We start from the raw sequence: 21,376 nt of genomic DNA on the forward strand, positions 1-21,376 counted from the left end.
ATTTAGTTCCAAGTGACGATAACAGCACACGCTAAAATGCAAAGGCTCATGGGTAGACGCTTGTTTGTAAAGCATGCGCATCTGACAATTAGAGTCGGCATAGCTTAAGACAATACAAAATAAAGGGGTGAGATGTCAACTTGCCAAAGAGGACAAACATTAAAAAGAAACTGGCTGAGCAAAATGACCTTAGGGTATAGTGGTGAAGCTATGGTCAAATATATGAAACATGGCTGGCGAAGATGGTCGTACATTGCGTTAAATCTAGTTATCCTGGAATGCATTCTTTTCCATGTTTTAATTTACTAAAAATCTTTAATTCTCTATGAAACAAAAAAGAATAATAATGGCAACCTACCAACTTCTATTATCAATCGAGCACTAGCTTGGGCTCTACCATACATATTCTCGGCAATACATTGATATAGGCCTTCATCAGTTTCATTTCCAGTATTTTTTTGCACATTGACAATCACTAAACCGTCATAAATGATATTGAAACGGCCGCTTATGTCAATTTTCCTGCCGTCTTTCAACCACGTTATGGTTGGTGTGGGTTTGCTGTCCACTGTACAGATACATGTAAATCGAGCGGTACTCGCACGTGGTCTTGTAACTCCGTTAGGAACCATGTCCAAAGTAGGAGGAGCTGGAAGAGCAAATAAAGTATCAGTGAAGTATTTTCAATTCTGGGAAGAATAAAATTGAAAATTGAAGGAGATTGAGTTTTGTTATAAACACAATCATCAAAGATCATTATGGAATTTCTGGAATTTTACAAATTAGCAATTAAGTTTCAAATCATAATCATTAAAAACAATCCTTATTTGGCAATGGAAGAGGACTACACAGTACAACCAACTGAGACACTAGTATAACAAGCAGCCTCTCGGCTGAGATAGATCCACTGTTAGCAATGCACATTTCAATTAAAGGACTAAAGATATCATTAGAAAATGAACTTCTATTTCAATGGTAATAACTCACAGTCGATAACGATCATTTTTTGTGAAACCCCTTTTGTGATTTTTGCAGTGCTGCCTCATTTTAATTGTTTTAGAAAGCAATTAAGAAGTCCAAGGATGAACGTTAACACAGGTTTGATTGTAATTACCTGAAAAAAATATCATAAACTTGCAAAAAACTAAATATGAGTCATTTTTGTTTAATAACTAAAAGCAAACATACCTTGGACATTAAGATAAATATTAACAGACACAATTCCATTTGTTTCCACATTTCTTGCAGTGCAAACATAAGTACCACTGTCAAACACTACTAAATCTGAGATCCTTAAGTTGCTTCTCCCATATACACTATATTTATTTGTATACAACAGCTGTCCTCCTGCAAAAAAACAAACACATAACTTTTTTTCTCGATGTCACGAGTTTCAACCACCTATAAGTGCTACTGGTCGAATATACGCTATAATAAGCACAATCAAGGGCTCATAATTTAAGGGTACGTAACTGTTGTGATATGAGAAAAAAATTCCATTTGAAGTCATGCAAATAGCAAGATAATCACAAAAGTGTCAGACAAATGTACATTTCTAAAATCAATGCAAATGAAAACAAATGATGTGACAGTCGAAATAGCTCAAAAATATTGTACACCTCAAATATCAAAGCGATCAGGTTGGTAGTGTTCAAGAAGCAATCTGAAATATAATTTTTTACCAAAAATTACAGAAATATTTGCCCAAAATAAAGAATTGATGATATCGGCAGGAAATGAACAAATCTAACAGAGGTCCACCTAAGGTACCAAGTATCAATTTGAAAGCAATTGAGATGGTAGTTCTCAAGAAGAAGTTGAAAATGCAATTGTTGAAGAACTCCACTCTGTCTTACCTCTGGTCCAAGTGACCTCTGGTGGGGTATCCTGCAGAGAATACCTTTCAAATAAACACTCTAATATAACTGTTTTTCCAGCAAGAGCCTGTGTGCTGCCTGATCTGGACACCAATCTGGGTTTTCTCATATCATCCACGTCATCAAGTAATGGTATTGTTGACTGCACTGTCAGTGGGGCTTCCGCACTTCTCCTTTTGTTGGCGATATTTACAGCGATGCATCTATAATTTGCGGCATCGCTTTCCTGAATATCGTGAATTTGAAGAACTCCTGAGGGTAAAACAACAAATCTGAAAACAAGAATTAAGTTGATTATTTTTACATTGTGTACACGTCGTGAAAAAGATATGATATCGCAAAACAATTTTTTTTAAATTGTCAAAATTAATGTTGTAAAAATTTTTTTTTAGAATGATTTTATTTACACAACCAAAATGCCTCAACCTTTTCACCACCGGACTTTTTCATACAAATTTTTCTGTATTTTTTCTTATATTCTTCAATATTTTTGGAAATGACCTTCAATTTTGGAGCCAACAGACAAAATTTGAGTAAATTTTCAGTTTTACTCAAAAAATTGCGCTATTTTTCTCTCAATCTTCTGAAGGAAATTGCAGACTATAAATTTGTGATGAAAAGAAGGAAATGGTGGTGAAAACTTTGTGATTTACAGACGGAAGCATTTTCCCACTACATGGCTTCACAGAACACCTCAACTGATATTTGTCATTCTTGATAGTGAAATTGTATCTAAGAAACTACCACCTGTGTCATCTGTATTGTTTTTCCTTACAAAATAACGCTGGTGATCTATTTATAGAAATGACATCATCAGCATCAAGCAGATTACAGGTTTGCCCTTCTTAGCGGTGAAAAGACTTGACCACTTGCCCAGCTCAGGGTTCTCCACGGTTTGAAAATTAAACAGGGCGCGCCAATGTGAAGTGGGCGTGGCACATTTGTAACGTGCATCATTGGCAAGGATGTTGAAAAATAGAAACCAAAAAATCTATTAATCTACATATTATTACATATGCATAATATATATTTATTATTACAAAATGAATAGGAATTTTGAAGAGCTATTATTAAGTAAACGTCAGCACGTACAATCAGCTGATTTTAGCTGCACGATTCCTCAAGCGGCGACATCAGTTGTTTACAAGTAATGATCGCGTCCAGAAAAAAACGTAACAAGTTTGTTAATTTATTTTCCCAAATAGATACATACATGCTTTATTTAATTATTAGCAAAAATTTATATTGATGATTTATATTTATTTGGACGAAGCAAAATAAAATATATGTCGCACAAACGTTCGCAATTGGTTCATTAAAAAACTTGCATGAATGGCACCAAAAACCAAGGTGATCAAACGAAATAAAATATACACAATAGAAGATTTTCGATCTGCAGTTAACAGTTACTATCAAAAATAATAGAATTAGGTATAAAAAAAACAAAATACATATTTAAAAGAATAATTTTCATTCGAATCGAAAGTTTGTTGATGTCTGCTTCGTTGAAAACATCTATGACCCGGAAACAGTTCATTTTACTGTGTGCACCCTGATACTATGCAACGATGCTTTTGATTGGCCAAAGCCACGCATTGACGCGAAAAACAACCAATCAGAATATTTGTTCCAAAAGAACACAAGTAAATTTATTTCTTCCACTTATGATGCGAGTTGAAAGCATGGCCGTTTTACCGGGGTTTTTAAATCGTGATTTAAAGAAAATTCAACTTTAAATAGTGACATTTAAATGTAAACATTTACATGTTCAAGCAAGCATTCGTGTGGACTTCTTGGTGATCAGCAATGTCTGTGATGGTACGTCGGCTGCGCTGGTCGTTTACCGATCATGCAAGTGCATAGCTGCCCAGTTGCTGCCTTTGTTCCACTCGGCGGTGACGATGTTGCCGCTACCTAGTCACGGCGTGAACTTGGGTTTAACCATAGACCTTATGTTTAACGAATGGTTTTACCGATAACAATTTTATATATTTGACGTCACCCTGGCAGTAAAAATATGGGCACGGTAATGCACTTTTCTGGGCCACATGTTCATTTTTAATCGTGTTGAAACAACTTGTAACTTTTTGTTTGGTGGTGTTATCACCTCACGGTGACCTGCTACGATAACAAACCGGAATTTTCACAGTTGCACCTTAAAACAATGAACCAGTTACCCTGAGCACGATGAATCATCTTCGGAAGACAATGAGTGTTGGCCTGTTTTGTAAACAATTCTTTGTATGGGACCATGCAGGGCGCACAGGAAATATAACAGGGCGCTGACAATTTAAACAGGGCGCCAATTTCAGATAACAGGGCGCGGCGCCCTGTAAAAACCCCTCGTGGAGAACCCTGCAGCTAGGGGCATTTCAAGGATGGCAACCAATCAGAGGAAACTGTTCAGTGTTTCTGTCCACAGTTTCCTTGCCACATTGAGTAGTGCATTACTGTAAGTTAGCTGTAAATTTTGGAATAAAACTCAAAGCACTTCGAGTATATATAAAATAAATAAATGAATAAAAACTTGCCTGTTGTTAAAGGGAATTGGAAGCCTGTCCTTTTCCCATGAAATATCTGCTTGAGGTATTGAGTCTAAATAACATCTAAATCTTGCAACACCCTTTAAACTTGCTGTAACTGGCTGAGGATCTTCTAGAAACCTAGACATAGCTAAAATTATAAAACACATAAAATTATGTTGTCAGACTTGAGTTTCTATTTAATTGATAAGGCAAAAAAAAAAAATATCTCATCTGTTTGAAATCTTTATACCAAGCATTTTTTTCTTACAATTTTGCATACTGATACAGAGGACCACAATTAATGTTTATTTTTGTTGATCCGAACAAGAAAACGATCAAGAGATAGAAGAACTTTATTACAAGCACTGGTTGAGTGTCTCTATCTGCAATAGTGCTCCAGATAAGATATTTATGCATTTTAATGAGGTCACATGACCATATATGATCAGAACATAATGTCTTCAATAAAGCACTGGTTGAGTGTCTCTATCTGCAATCGTGCTCCAGATAAGATATTTATGCATTTTAATGAAGTCACATGACCATATACGATCAGATCATAATGTCTTCATTAAAGCAGTGGTTGAGTGTCTCTATCTGCAATAGTGCTCCAGATAAGATATTTATGCATTTTAATGAGGTTACATGACCATATATGATCAGATCATATGCTTAATGTCTTCAATAAAGCACTGGTTGAGTGTGCAATATCTGCAATAGTGCTGCAGATAAGATATTCATGCATTTTAATGAGGTCAAATGAGGTCATCCAGGGTCAACAGCTTTTTTTGCAGCAATTTGTCGTTGTCTGTAATTCCTGTTTTACAATGCTATTATCTGTTGGTATGTGACATGTTTGTTTTCCCTGTTGACATGAAGATAACTCAACCCAAGTTATACAAGACACCTTGTTCATGAATTACAGGTGATTCTCCGAGAAAGCGCTGACAAACCTCAACGGTGAATCAGCCTTTCTTAGATTGATCGCAGCGTCAGCGTTAGAAATATAAGGTCAATATACCGATTTGACAATGCTCACTGATCAGGGAACACCTCAATCGCTTTTTGCCTTTCTTGATAGTAAATATTGTACCTATTTTAAAGAAAATTCCAGCTGAATAAATGGTGGTTCCAAACAGTCAGTGACTGAGCAATGACATTAGGGACGACGTCAAAAGATCTATGTCGGATAAAAAAACTTATTTGCTTTAGTTTGGGGGTGAGGGGGTTTTGACCTCAAAAATTTTCCATCCTACAAAAACGATTTTATTTTTTAATGAAGTCAAAAAAATCTTTGAGTATTTGTAGTTCGTTTTTTGTCTATCCAATCATAGACAAAAATAAGAGAAAATGAAAATAAAACACATCCAAGACAAGAAAATGGTTTGGTCCAAGCGTAAATATGTGCGTCAAATGAGGTCAATTTCAGGGCATGGACCTAGAGCATGCGTAGAACCCAGAAAAGTAGTTTGCGCATGCGTATATTCCCCTTCATTATTACAACTAAGTGCTATGCCATACTACTGTCCGATTATCAATTTGTATTTAATGGTGAATGTAGTCTGACGCCATGATCAATATTTATAAATTAAGTTTCAGTGGGGGGGGGGGGGGTGAAAAAAACTAAAGGAATTAAGTTTTTTATCCGACATCGATCTTTTGACGTCGTCCCTTAGCGATTAGGTTCATTAGTCAGCAGATATTCAGCACCAATATATAGCAAATTTGATCAAAGTTTTTGAGATTTTGCTTACACACTGTAAGAAAATGCAAATTACCCACTTAATATGCAGACATGGGAGGCTCCAAAACTAATCATGCCTGCACATTACTCCAAGGTACCTACATACTAAATGTGATCAAAATCCATGGAGAAGTTTTTAAGATTTTGCATAAACATACTGAAATGAGATAATTAATATGTAAATTAGTTATTTAATATGCATGGATATGACCCTGAAACAAATCATGCCTGCTCATTACCCTAAGGTACCTATGTACTAAATTTTATCAAAATCTACTCAAAGTTTTTGAGATTTTGCTCACATAGGCTGAAATGAGATAGTATGCAAATTAGCAATTTAATATGCAAATTATCTAATTAATATGTATGCATGGACCTGAAACTAATCATATAATAAATTTGAAGTTTTTGCTTACACAGACAGACAGACAGACCAAACTCATTGCCTCTCTTGTGGGCTTCACCCACATGGGAGTTAAGATGGCAATACAACCCATTTTTTCAACTGAAAAAATAGTCATCAAAAATATAGAATTTAAGATGCACAAATCTGATACAAGACCACCAAAAAATGTAATTTTTCAAAAAATTAAAGGCAACTACACACCAGCGACCAACAGGTTTTTTTTAGAAAAAGAACAGCTGGTAGAGACCAACATCGCTGACATCGTATCAATCGCACACTTTTAGATATTTGTATTCCATTATCATAAAGACATCATCTCACAAGCATGTGTGAACTCTTAAGTAACGTACAGAAGAAATTACTGTTAAGTTTAATGAATATGCAAATTAGATTGTATTATCATGCAAATTAACTACCATGTTTGGATATTTATGGGGAAGGGGACACTATATTATCTATAATTTTGTGCTCACTGATTTGGAAGCACATTTTTTTTAGATCATGTTTATATGATATTTGAAAATATGATAAGCAGCTTCTTGACTGAGATAGCTCCGCTGTTAGCAATGCACATTCCAATTAAAGAACTGAAGTTATCATTAGAAAATGAACAATATGTATAGTATCAAAGCAATTGGACTTACGGTTTTTAATAAGAAGTCTAAAATATCACTTTTTACCAAAAATTACAAAAATATTCATCAAAATTAGAGAATTGAAGATATCATCACAAAATGAACAAATCTGACAGAGGTCCAAATGTAGTACCCATATATGTAATATCAAAGCAATCAGACTTGCGGTTTTCAACAAGAAGTCAAAAATATCACTTTTTACCAACATATTCATTAAAATTAGAGAATTGAAGATACCATCACAAAATGAACAAATCTGAAAGAGGTCCACATGTAGTACACACATATATATATATATATATAATATCAAAGCAATTGAACTTGCAGTTTTCAAGAAGAAGTCGAAAAAGTAAAAAGTTGACACAGACGAGGAACAATCACTCATATGATAAGCTCTGCTCAACAAAGTCGACAGCGGAGCTAATATAAATACATTATCCTTTTGGGTGGACATCCGGGTATTTTCACCGCCTAGCAACCATTACGGTGAAAACAAAGGCTAAAAACACTCAGAAAACGGTATTTTGGGATGGTTGTTGAGACTCTCCTGAACAGTGTAACAAGATTACCACTGAGTGTGTAAAATATATAAATTTGGTTATTCAGGATTACTTCAAAATTGAGCTTGGTATTTTTTCTCAAATTTAGCTATTTTCACCGGCTCTTTGATGGCGTTCCACAACAGCTCATGCAGAGCCCATAGACATACATGGTAGAGTGGTGCGCGTCTTAGCAACATAGGACGTTCTGTGACATAGCTCCCCCCTAAGGATAAGCCCATTTAGATTTACATACTAAATATATTACATATACATGTAACTCGGTTCAAAAGGACACACTCCGAAAGCCAATTTCAACATCTGCTATAGCAGCAGGAATTACATGGTATGATAGTCAGTAAACTATTCAACCTCTGCTCAGTCCCAAAGAAAACTACAGATGCACCATCTTACTGGGGTACACTGATTCAAAGCCAACGAGACTCTTTTGTGTGAAACCAGACAGTGAACATTGTGCGTATTGTCTATTTTATGAATGAAATGTCACATTTTACAGACGGTGTATATAAATCAAGTTGTGCACTTCATGGTTCCTCACAATGAAAGCTCAGTAGAACTATAGTTTTACTTGTTTACCACTTATTTCCTATGCCCTACTTTATATACCGAACCCTGCAATATCCCAAACGAAAAAAGGGGTGCCACTCCTAGACGAGGAGGCCCTTCCATATACCCAGCTGTTGGATATAGAAGACTATATTATCAGTGAAAAGAAAGTTTGACATTTCTTCTTAGGCATATAGATGATAACGATGATTTGGTCAGAATACAACTTAAATGTCAGCAGAAAATGTGAAAGAAATAGATGATAAAATAATACAGTCCCCATGAATTTCAAAATAAATTACCATATTTACTCTGAAAGAAACTGTTTTTGTTTTTCATAGACAGTATAAATGTAGTTAATTCTATAACAAGTTATTTGTCATTGCTGCTCAATACAGGTATAAATTTCATCAAATGATATTAAATGCATGTAAATAAGAAAATGTAGAATACAAGAGCATCTATGTATCAAGTTTGAATTTGACTAATTAATATGCAATTAGATAATTAACATGTTAAAATTTCAACAAAAACTAATCAGGTCTGCACATTATCCCGGAGAATCTATGTACCAAGTTTCATTAAAATCTGTAGTATGGTACATGAGAAGCAAGTGAAAAGGCTAAAATTGGCAAATTAATATGCAAATTAGATAATTAATATGCACAAGATTTCAACCAAAAACTAATCAGGTCTGCGCAATATCCCAGGGCATCCATGTACCATGTTTCATTGAAATCTGTTGTAAAGTACATGTGAAAATGCTTAAAACTGGATAATTAATATGCAAATTAGATAATAATATGCACTGATTTCAACTAAAAACTAATCAGGTTTGCTCATTATCCCAGAGAATTTATGTACCAAGTTTCATTGAAATATGTTGAAAAGTACGTGAGAAACATGTGAAAATACTTCAAATTGGTTAATTAATATGCAAATTAGGTATTTAATATGCACTGATTTCAACCATAAATTAATCATATCTGTACCATGTTTCATTAAAATCTGATAATTTGTTCTTGAGATAATAGTGGAAAACACACACACACACACAAACTGCAAAGACTACTACTTCGTGCTTCCCTCTCGTACATGGGAGTCAAAAATACATGCTTTCGATGAGAAAGCAGTTCACGTACTCTTGATAATCTCGCTACCCAGGGAACACGACCAATCGTTGTGCACAGATGACATTACAATTGAAGAGTGAGTTGAACAATCGGTCACCCATAAAAAACCCTGTACGATTCAAGGAATTTTGTACATGTCTCATGCCTAATGAACATCCTGCAAACATAAATCAATCCCTTTCTGTCCATGCATGTTCTCGATATTATAAAATAAACAGGCATGAATAAACGTTTTCTTTTCTTTCACTTTTTTACCTTGCCAAAGTGATTTTTTGTAAAATAAAATGTTAAATAAAATGATTCTGTAATATGAAAAAAATATTGGTAATACCAGATGAGAGAAATTATTTGGTTCAAAATAATAAATAATCACAGAAAATAATACATGTAGCAGGGAAAATAATGATATTTAAAGAATAGTCATGAATGGTTTGGCAACGGCATCACCACCAGTTGAACCTGTTTTCCCGATAACGACCACGCTTGATCCTTCTCACCCAGCTACATAAACCATTATGCTATAAAAATACTCTCACAGCTCACTGATTTCTCAGCCATAAAAAAAGGCACTCTCTTAACTTAACTTTAATAACAATAAATCACGTTGGAAAGTCACAATTGGAATGTTTATTACAGAACAAGTTCAAATCAATCACTGGAACCCATCAGTTCAGCTTAAAAACATGCTTATTTTAAATTGTCAGCATATATACGTTTTAAGCCGGAACTATTTTTGATGACCCGCTTTTTTTTAGGTCAACACAGTTCATACAGGATGGCCAACGACAAATATATTCAATAGGGTCATTTACATGTCAAGACGTCAGACGCTGTTCAACGAAAGACAATACATATTTTTGTAGAAATCGTGTAAAAATGAAAGAGCATTTACACCCAAAGGCAAAAACAAGAAAGATCTGGAGACTGTATATATTTGGAAACGTGATAAAAACGTATCACCTGTAATACAATCTATATTTGCATGTCTGTTTAAGGACAAACAGAGTTCAACATTGTTTGCAGAGTCTTGCGTTTGGAACAAAACAAGAATCAGTTAGATGGCTTCATGAATTGAGAAACAAATCCATTAAAATTTGTGTAATAAACAGAACCCTTTTCCTAATTACATTGCATTGAACCGTAACCCTAAAGAAATGTACTAATCATTACATTGGATGACACCAATAGTAAACCACTAAGCATTTCATTGGCTAGTACCTTATGCCTGAGATCCACTATACATGTACATGTACGTATGGGTGTTGAAATCAACACAGTATGAGTGATCAGTATAAAAGGCAATGGCACACAATGGTACTAGATCTATTGGTGAAGAGGTACTAGCTTTAGAGCTGAAATAGTACTCGGCAAAATGTACACAATGCGAGGAGCATTGTTATGGGACTATTAATGACATCATGTTGCATTGTAGCGCATACTAGTTGCATAATTAATGCCCGAAAAATTTTAAATTACAATAAATATTTACGTAAAATTGTTGTATCATATATTTCTTGCAAATGTGACAATAAAAAGATTGAGAATGTACACCTATTTTATTGATATTTACCTCCATGTTTAAAACTCTTAATAAAATTTTGAAACAGAGAGACTAGAGTATAATTGAGAAATACAAACAGTAAAAAACGATCAGGTCAACAGTGAAACTACAAGTGTTAACTTAGGAATTTTCGAGATAGTGAAATTAAGAAACTGAATGGTATGTTTATGGTATTGTACAGGCGTTTCACCCTTGATGTTAACTTTGTTTGAAAAAAACCCACTGTTAACACCAGTGTAGCTGGCATGTTTTGGTTCTGATTAAAGCATACATAGTCAACTCAAATATTTATACGAGTGGAGTGTCTTATAAAGCAGAAATGGTAAATCTGAGCAGTTTTGTACAATGTAATGTTATTGAGATCGTACATGAAGATTATGAATATACTGAATTTTGATTTTATTGTCACAATGAAAGCAGAAGGGTCACCTGCGCACGCGCCGGAAAACTGTTGATAAACTATCAATGCATGATATGTGGCGATAATAGGTCCATTTTACCATGATTCAGCCGCTCGTTCCAAACAATATTTAAACCACGTTAATTAAAGCGGGAGGGTCCACCTGCGCACGCGCGGGAGTTGAGTCCTAAGCGACGATAACAACACACACAAAATCGCAAAGGCTGATGGGTAGATGCTTGTTTGTAAACAATGACACGCAATAGCCATCTGACGCATGCAAGGTGACGACTCCTCTGCTTTAAGTCAAACCTGGTGTTTTTTCACTGAATCAAGTTTGGTTAATCAATCAAAATTACAGATAATGAGCAAATAACGATAAATATGGAAAATCAAAGAAAGCTTAGAAAGAACTCCTGTGTACTGAAGGAATTAGAGGCATGAAGTACGAATAGAGAATACTATATTTACGATATATTTACAGTAAGCACATGTGCTTGTAATACGAGCAAATACACCATTTAAAATATAACTGCAAGCAATGATTAGAGTGGTTCCAAGAAGCTATGGTTTAAAAATTATAAATATCTAATGAAATAATGACCATATATGATGACTTGATATTTTGGTCATATATCATCAGTTACATGTCCCTATTTGAAACAGTACTTAAAATATTATTTATGCATATTAATGAGGTCACATAACCATATAAAGTCATCTAAACATTAGTCATATTACATTGATATATCACCAGTTACATATCCCTATCTGAAACAGTACTTAAGATATTATTTATGCATATTAATGAGGTGACATAACCATATAAAGTCATCTAAACATTAGTCATATTACATTGATATATCACCAGTTACATATCCCTATCTGAAACAGTACTTAAGATATTATTTATGCATATTAATGAGGTGACATAATCATATAAAGTCATCTAAACATTAGTCATATTACATTGATATATCACCAGTTACATATCCCTATCTGAAACAGTACTTAAGATATTATTTATGCATATTAATGAGGTGACATAATCATATAAAGTCATCTAAACATTAGTCATATTACATTGATATATCACCAGTTACATATCCCTATCTGAAACAGTACTTAAGATATTATTTATGCATATTAATGAGGTGACATAATCATATAAAGTCATCTAAACATTAGTCATATTACATTGATATATCACCAGTTACATATCCCTATCTGAAACAGTACTTAAGATATTATTTATGCATATTAATGAGGTGACATAATCATATAAAGTCATCTAAACATTAGTCATATTACATTGATATATCACCAGTTACATATCCCTATCTGAAACAGTACTTAAGATATTATTTATGCATATTAATGTGGTGACATAACCATATAAAGTCATCTAAACATTAGTCATATTACATTGATATATCACCAGTTACATATCCCTATCTGAAACAGTACTTAAGATATTATTTATGCATATTAATGAGGTGACATAATCATATAAAGTCATCTAAACATTAGTCATATTACATTGATATATCACCAGTTACATATCCCTATCTGAAACAGTACTTAAGATATTATTTATGCATATTAATGAGGTGACATAATCATATAAAGTCATCTAAACATTAGTCATATTACATTGATATATCACCAGTTACATATCTCTATCTGAAACAGTACTTAAGATATTATTTATGCATATTAATGAGGTCACATAACCATATAAAGTCTGTTCTATGTCGATTTCAACACCTATACATTCCTCCACTGAGCTTTGAAGTAGATAATTGTCGGGGCGAGATGCAAATCATAGGTGTGTTTGTTAATTAATTTGAATTGTCTAGACATCAAAATGTTTTCTATAATTATTATTCCATTTGCTGTATTATTTCTGTGCAGCAATAGCTTTGATGTTTAGTTTAGATTATTCGTATTCATATTATATCATATCCTTATGACGTTATTATCGCGATCAGTGATTGGTTTAGAACCGACCTATCACAACTTGAGTTTCGTGTCATGTGACACTGGAGATCTTCGCGCCATTGTTATATCGTTATTATTATTATTTGTTGTTGTTCTTGTTGTTGTTTCAAGCCGATGTCGATGTTTACCGTTTCGTAATTCAATAAATGTCAATTCTGACATGAAACATGTATATAGTGGCTATACTTCGAGCCAAATCACAGCCACAATAATACCCATTTTAGACACACTGTGAAGCTCTGCAGTGAGTGGAACCCATTTTATTATACCCATATCAATCGCCGAACCCATCAGCTGATTTTATTCTAACATGTCATTATATTATCATAAGCTGTAACGTTTTGGTGAAACCAGGGAAAAAAAATTCTCTGTTTCTCGTTTCATGGAAATTTTAAAATGAGGCAGCAAGGCGATTTTTTGTTGTTTTGGAATACTAAGCTAAAATCGGGGAATTTGAGACAAGTGCGGGTACAAGCGCATTTTTGAATGCTTTAGAAGGAAAAACAAACGTCTGAGGCACATAGTTCAAAATGATGCGTGCCGAACAGGAAATAGAGATATTTTTTGTTCTCAGCCTGACCCGCTTATATTTCTTTGAGGTCAACAGTTCATGCAAGATGGCAAACAAAACACTCTGCTTTTAACTATTGGAAAGTCACCATCAGAATCTTCATTACAGAACAAGTTCAAATCAATCACCGAACCAATCATCTCAGCTCGTAAACATGCAATTTGAATTTATCATTACATAAGCTAAACTATTTTTGGTGACCCGCATTATTTTTGGTCAACAGTTCAACAGGATGGCCAACGACAAATATATATTCAATAGGTCATTTGAATGTCAAGGAGAGACAAGGACAAACACTACGTCACAATTTTTAGAGATCTAGGAATGAAAGTCTGCTTTCAGGCAAAGGCAGTATTTTCAGAAATAAGAGACATGGTATATATTACAGAAAGTGACAGAAACGTATCATCTGCAATACTATCTGTATTTTGTATGTCTAAATTATTAAATCTAAGTTAACATTATTTGGCAGAACCATGCAAGAACTAGTACATGGTGGAAATACTTGATTCTAGTGTCTTTAAAATGGCCATCAAGCAGCCATATTGAACCAAACTAGATAGAAATGAATGCATGTGTTCCATACGTATTTGTGCAATCATTTCATGTGAAAATAGTTTTAAAAACAAAATGACCACTTTGGCCTTTTCACCACCAGACTTTCTCACCCTTATTTTTCTGTACTTTTATAATTCTTCTAATCAATATTTCTATAACCCTAATTTTAGAGCTAACAGACAAAATTTAAGTGAATTTTTGTCCCAGATACAATCCAGTAATGGTCAAGAAGGCAGCAATGAAAACAAACTTTTTTTTAACCAAAAATGACAAAAATATTGAAAACATTAGAGAATTGAAATCTTATACTATAGCAGTTAAATAAAGGTTTCTAGAGACGTTTTTACCCAAATTTTTCTGCACTTTTTTCTTATATTTTTAATATTTCTGGAAATGAACCCTAATTTTAGAGCCAATAGATTGTAATTTGAGTTAATTTTCAGTTTTTACTCAAAATATTTTGGCTATTTTTGTTTCAATCTTCTGAAATAAAGTGCAGACTATAACTGGGACTATTATGTGAATTTGTGATGAAAAGAGGGAACTGGTGGTGAAAAGGTTAAGACAATAACACAACAAATAATCCTTAACAATCTGACTGGAGATTAAAGAAGATCAAACTTTAGACGTCATGGCTGAGTATCGTAAAATATATCAATATCTTAAGATGTCAGTTTTACACAAAAATTCCTCAAATATTATTAAGAATTATATTAATTCAAATATTTCTGGTAGCTTCAGATGTGTGTGATTTAAAGCCATATTTGCGACGTCATTTCAAATTCTCCCAAATTCTCTGTACACAGAAATGTTTCACCCATATTTAGTGGTGATTTTCCTGGATTGTGAAATGTCCAAATGGAGACAACTCTAAGATAAGCTGCTTATGGTGCGGATCACAGGAATTATTATCTGGAATGAGTCTATTAACAATAATTATAAATATAATATTTCTGAGTAATAATAATAATAATAATGCTGAAATTAAATGAAACAAAAATGATAAATATATGAATCCGTATAAAGAAAAGTAAGAAGAAATATGAACTAAATGAACAATAATTGTGATTTAAGTTAACAAGTTGTTAACGAGTTTTAATTTGAAACAGCACCTGTTCGTTTCATGTTTAATTGTGCTCCGTAGAGAATATCCTAGTTTTGTTGCAGAGAATTTTATTGAATGTTGAGAAAGGTTACATTTGGGAATATAAACATAGTTGAACTTTGGTGACCTTGCCCTTTGTTATATAATATTATAATATTATCCCTTTATCATAGTTTGTTTCAATATGAATATGCATTGCCATAATTAATTTTGAATACAAACAAGTTTTGGGGTTGAAACAGTGGGAAAGCAGTTTACCGAATGTCCTTGATAGATGTAAATATCTTACAAAAACATCGGTGCCTAATTTGTTTAATTATTTTAAGGGACATAATTTCCAGCTTTATTCAAAGTAATTCAGACTTTTATTATAAAAACAAATGCCACATCTCAGAAAAAAAAGTGCAGCATTTAGTCGTGAATAGAATCATAAATCATGCAAGATACCAGAAAATCTCAGCTGGCTTTTGTCCAAATATTTTGTACAGGTGTCTGTCAAAAATTAATGATCCACTGAGACAAATATGAACTGCCTTATTATATTCATTGTGTGACGACTGTATTTTTGAAAAGTAAAGAAAAAACGTCCTATATGAATAGCTATCATGTTGCAAGCTCTGCTTTGTAATGCAAATCAACTTAAATAGTTAGTTGGTGTCCGGTGGAGAGGGAAGTCAACAGTCCATTTGCCTCCTGAGAATCTACATCTTCAAACACTCCAATCTTTGTTTTTAAAGTGTGTTTTTAAATTATTATTTTAAAAACTCTATTATTCTATTCTAGTAGCTGAAACAAATTCCTGTGAATTTTCATTTGTCGAATGAACTGCTTGTCAAATACAGAATACCTATTTTTGAGTACAATTTTCTTTTCAAAATGTGAATGCAACGTTTTGCTTTTTACGTTTTTTTTTTATGTAATGTTTTTGACTGGATAACTTTGGACTAAACAGATTTTCTATAAGCTTCAGATCTTGATCAAAGTTTGGCACCCAATTCATAGGAGTGCTTATCTTGTTTTCTGTAAAGATTTTAGGTTTGCAAATGTGTATCAGACTGTGCAAAAACTCTCTCCATGAGTTGGTTTTGAAACCCAGTCTAGTATTCCCATGGGATTTGGGAGATACATTACCAAGGATATTATTACAAAATAAATGATTTGCTTCATTGAACACAGACAACAATGCATATTTCCATTGAGATCAGTGACCTTTGAATGTGTATCACCAGTGATCAATCAAGTAGAAACAGTCAAAATATTTTATCAGATTTTCTCAATTTTTGCATGATATTTTCATACAGGACATCTGTTGTTCATACTCAGGAAAGACTTTATACTGATGAATAAGGTGACCAAGTTTTATAAAGTTTGGAATAGAATTAGTAAAGTTATTGTGCACACAATAACAATTATTAACGTTGACATCGACAACAACAACGCCGGCGACGACAACGCTGGACAGAAATTTTCCCTTAAAAATAAATATACCTTTCCCTTCCATCTTTGATGTTACGGGCAAGGTAAAAACTATCATTTAAGGCTAGGCGGTTAGGTTATTGTGGGAGATGGGTTCAGGGTAGTAATTTACTTTATGGGTGAGAATATGTAATATAATCCCAGGAAATGCATTTTTTGAAACAAAATGGCCAACTGGTGGCCATTATGAAGACAATTCAAAAAATAAAATGATGTGCATCAAGATCACATTATGTTCAACAAGTCATTGAAAATGACACAGTCCCCGTTAAGTTCTCTTTGTGCTCGTCATATTAAAGCGGAGGGGTTGTCGCGAGCGTGTCCTTGAAACTTGAGTTCCAAGTGGCGTATACAACAGATTGTTTATTTACATCAAAACACGTGTTTCGTGTCATAGTAATATGGCCAAAATAAAAACAGCCGTTATTCAGCCATCTTTGATCTGATTATGAAACACACTGATATGTATGATGTATGTGCCAAATACGAATGAAAATGGTACATAAATTGTGGAAATATAGTAGTGAGGCCAAAAAGTCAGATGGCTGTCAATCGGCCATCCTTGACCAGATTTTGAAACAAATTGTCATGGATATGCATCCTAACATGTATAAAGTACATGTATGTGCCAAATTTGAATGAAAACTGACAGAGCACGTCCAAGATACCGCATAAAAAAACAAAAACAAGATGCCTGCCAGTCAACCATCTTTGATCCATCATGGACATGTATCCTAACATGTATAATCTATGTACCAAGTTTGAATGACAACTGACAAAGCATGTCCAAAATACAACATTTTCAAAAAACAAGATGGCTGCCAGTCGGCCATTTTGAATCAAATCGCTAAACCACTGCATGTGCATATGTCCCACATAAGGTACTAGGCACATGCAAAGAATGAACGGAATCGGTCCACAGGATTCTGAAATATGACGTTGGATAGACTGACGCAGGGACAGACGGACACACGGACGGACGGACGGTCGGACGGACAGACTCAGGAACTCATGGACGGTCGGGGACATGTATCCTAACATGTATGATCTATGTAGTAAATTTGAATGAAAACTGACAAAGCATGTCCAAAATACGACATTTTCAAAAAACAAGATGGCTGCCAGTCAGCCATCTTTGATCCAATTGTGAAATAAATCATCATGGACATGTATCCTAACATGTATAATCTATGTACCAAGTTTGAATGACAACTGACAAAGCATGTCCAAAATACAACATTTTCAAAAAACAAGATGGCTGCCAGTCGACCATTTTGAATCGAATCGCTAAACCACTGCATGTGCATATGTCCCACATAAAGTACTAGGCACATGCAAAGAATGAACGGAATCGGTCCAAGGGACTCTGAGATATGACTCCGGACGGACGCACGGACGCACGGACACACGAAAACTGACAAAGCATGTCCAAAATACAACATTTTCAAAAAACAAGATGGCTGCCAGTCGACCATTTTGAATCGAATCGCTAAACCACTGCATGTGCATATGTCCCACATAAAGTACTAGGCACATGCAAAGAATGAACGGAATCGGTCCAAGGGACTCTGAGATATGACTCCGGACGGACGCACGGACACACGGACGCACGGACGGACGGAGACCGAATTATAAGTCCCCGTTTTCGGACTTCGTCCGAACGGGGACTAATAATATGTACTGAGTTTGAACAGTCCATACATGACTGGGATCTGGTTCCAGAAAGGTGAAAATATGTGATTTTAATGCATTTTTTTATCTTAAAATGACTGCCATTTGGCCATATTGAATAAGATGAACCAATGCATTGTGCAGAATGTTTGAACTTGATAGGTCCAGGAACGTGTGGATACAGATGCACACACACATGAATACAGGAGGTCAATCCATAATTCCCAGACTAATGATCATTAAATTCCGCTCCAATATCAGCACTGCTTCTAAGGAGTGTTTTAAATTAGTTTTGTTTGAAATTTTATTAATCACTTTCCATGTTTTATTTTTGTTATCCTAAGAAAAAATAAATTACAAGTAATATACAAACCGGTTAAAAGACACGCTGCTAAGCTTGAATAATTAACTGCTGTCAATCAATATCGTGTGACGTTGAACCGCTAAAACAGGGTGTGTCATCTAAACTTCACAAACATCTACACATGCATTTCTCATCATCACATAACGGACTGACGAAAAATGAAAATCATATTCGCAAATTTAAATAGTCGCTAGTATTTCTAACTGCAGCTATATGTTCTGAGTCTTCGTACGTGGTGATCTAACCCTGAATCACTGTTGAATTCTTTAAGTGGTGATTCGTTCTGATTCCCATCTACAACCAATCGGATGGAAGCTTATTGTGCTTCGGTAACACTAATGGTTATTTTGTGCATGATGACTGAAATATGTACGGGACTGAAATGAGATTATTTCAACACTCGTCTCGTCTATTCACACCTTGCATTGCTTTTATGGTGTGACATTTTATCCACGCATCCCCCAATGTACGTGTGATATCATGAGTAGAATTTCCTTTAATGAAAAGACGTACAATGCTGTACATAGTAGTAACATACAAATACATAAAATCATTATAAATCATTCCGACACGCCGATATCACGTCTTACATGTACATGTACAGTTGAGTTTGAGTGAGTGAGTGTGTGGGAGGAGGGTGGGGTATCACACAATAAACGATGTAACACAATATCCCCAAAGTGTCCAAAAGAACAGTTGTTACTCGTGAGTTTGTGAAACATAGAAATGATGAAAATATTGCCATTACAGTAGAGATTTATTTTGGCGTGCTTGGCTATCACAGAGACGAACACCTGTACACTAGTACTGAGTTTAGATTTATTGATATTCACATGCCTGTGTCGCTACACGTGTCTGTCAATTTCTTTTCATCATGTCGACAATTCCAAAGGGTAGCTTCAATGTTTCCTGTTCTGTGTCACTGTGTATGTGCATAGTCCCATATGATCTGTCTTAGAAACTTGGGCATATACATGTAGTTATTAAACACCCAACAACTATCTCATTGAAAAAGATCAATATTTTTCACTGAATCATCCTGTCAGCGAAAATAGATTCCTAGTGAAAATAAAGTATTTTACAGTGAATTTCCAGGACAAAAAAAGGATTTTATGTCATTCATATTTACATCTCTTCTTTCATTTGTTGGTGAACTTCAAACTATATAGAATACATTTAAGTTTAAATATACTATTCAATATTGGGAGCCATATGCAGAATAAATTCCATGAAAAAAAAAACCTATGCAACTTATCAACTAGGCTTTGAATCCCACCAATTCATCACGTGATTTTTATCCAATTGCAGACATGAATTCACGTAGCAAGAGATAACCTCAACTTGACATTTCAATGTGTTGCTTTCTTTACAATAAAAGAAAATTTCGAGAAACAATGCATTGTTTCAAATTTATTATCTTTATTATTGCTACGCATCAGTAGTAGCCTTTATGTCGCCGGTCAGTAATTCAGTGTTGCATGTCATCATTTGGTAGGGACCGAAGAGTGAAAGTGGAAATTCCATGAAGTGAATAGTTGGTTAATTATTTACCGTAGCAAGCACGACAGCATTCTAAGTGTACGTGCATGCATTACTGGTCATCGTTGTGGCATTGTAGTTCAACGATACGAGGATGGCAAATGGATATGATACATAACGTGTTCCGTATTAGCTCCATTTTTTTGTTTTGTCGTTATGGAATGTCTATGTAGCGCAGGTCAATGCTCTATGGAAGCAAGACTGAATCGCTATACAAATTGACGCTTTTAGGGACTAGTGTAAAAATCTTGTAAATAAACTATGCAGGTTTCTGTAAACATAGGCCAAGCAAGTGATTAACAACACTCATTAGCATAGCCACACCTGAAATAAAAATCTCCCGGGGGCTACTGGATCTTTATGAACTTTATATTGCTTAAAGTGCTATAATTTTTAAGGAATTTATTATAAAAATATGCATATACACAACAATATGCTCATGTATGTCGACCACAAATACATCATTTATTAAATCATATTTGTAAAAAATTTTTATTTTTTTGATAATTTTTAATAAAAAATTGGGTAATGGCCACTTACATCTAAGTGAATTGTACCATTTTCTTTAAATAACTTTGTAACATTGGTTACCAAATGATCAATTATTGTCTTATCCAAGTAGGGCTTCAGGGAATGTAATTACGTTACTAGTGCCTCTGCAAAAAACATTAATATACCAAATAACTGTAAGTTTTTCTTACTCA

The 21,376-nt window shown here is 34.3% G+C and overlaps 1 protein-coding gene across 4 annotated transcripts in view; it reads right to left on the reverse strand.

Annotated features, from left to right (window-relative positions):
* Nucleotides 1-21,376, reverse strand: part of LOC102804534 (protogenin-like) — a 109,391-nt gene that overhangs the window by 39,296 nt on the left and 48,719 nt on the right. For all 4 annotated transcript variants that reach the window (XM_085495303.1, XM_085495306.1, XM_085495305.1 and 1 more), the window contains exons 3-6: nucleotides 4,409-4,550; nucleotides 1,857-2,149; nucleotides 1,189-1,347; nucleotides 359-649 (exon numbers count right to left, since the gene is read on the reverse strand). In XM_085495303.1, coding sequence (XP_085351429.1) covers nucleotides 359-649; nucleotides 1,189-1,347; nucleotides 1,857-2,149; nucleotides 4,409-4,550 — 885 coding nt within the window. The remainder of the gene's footprint in view (nucleotides 1-358; nucleotides 650-1,188; nucleotides 1,348-1,856; nucleotides 2,150-4,408; nucleotides 4,551-21,376) is intronic.

This window comes from Saccoglossus kowalevskii, chromosome 21 (assembly GCF_978046115.1).
Source record: "Saccoglossus kowalevskii chromosome 21, keSacKowa6.1, whole genome shotgun sequence".
Lineage (NCBI taxonomy): Eukaryota > Metazoa > Hemichordata > Enteropneusta > Harrimaniidae > Saccoglossus > Saccoglossus kowalevskii.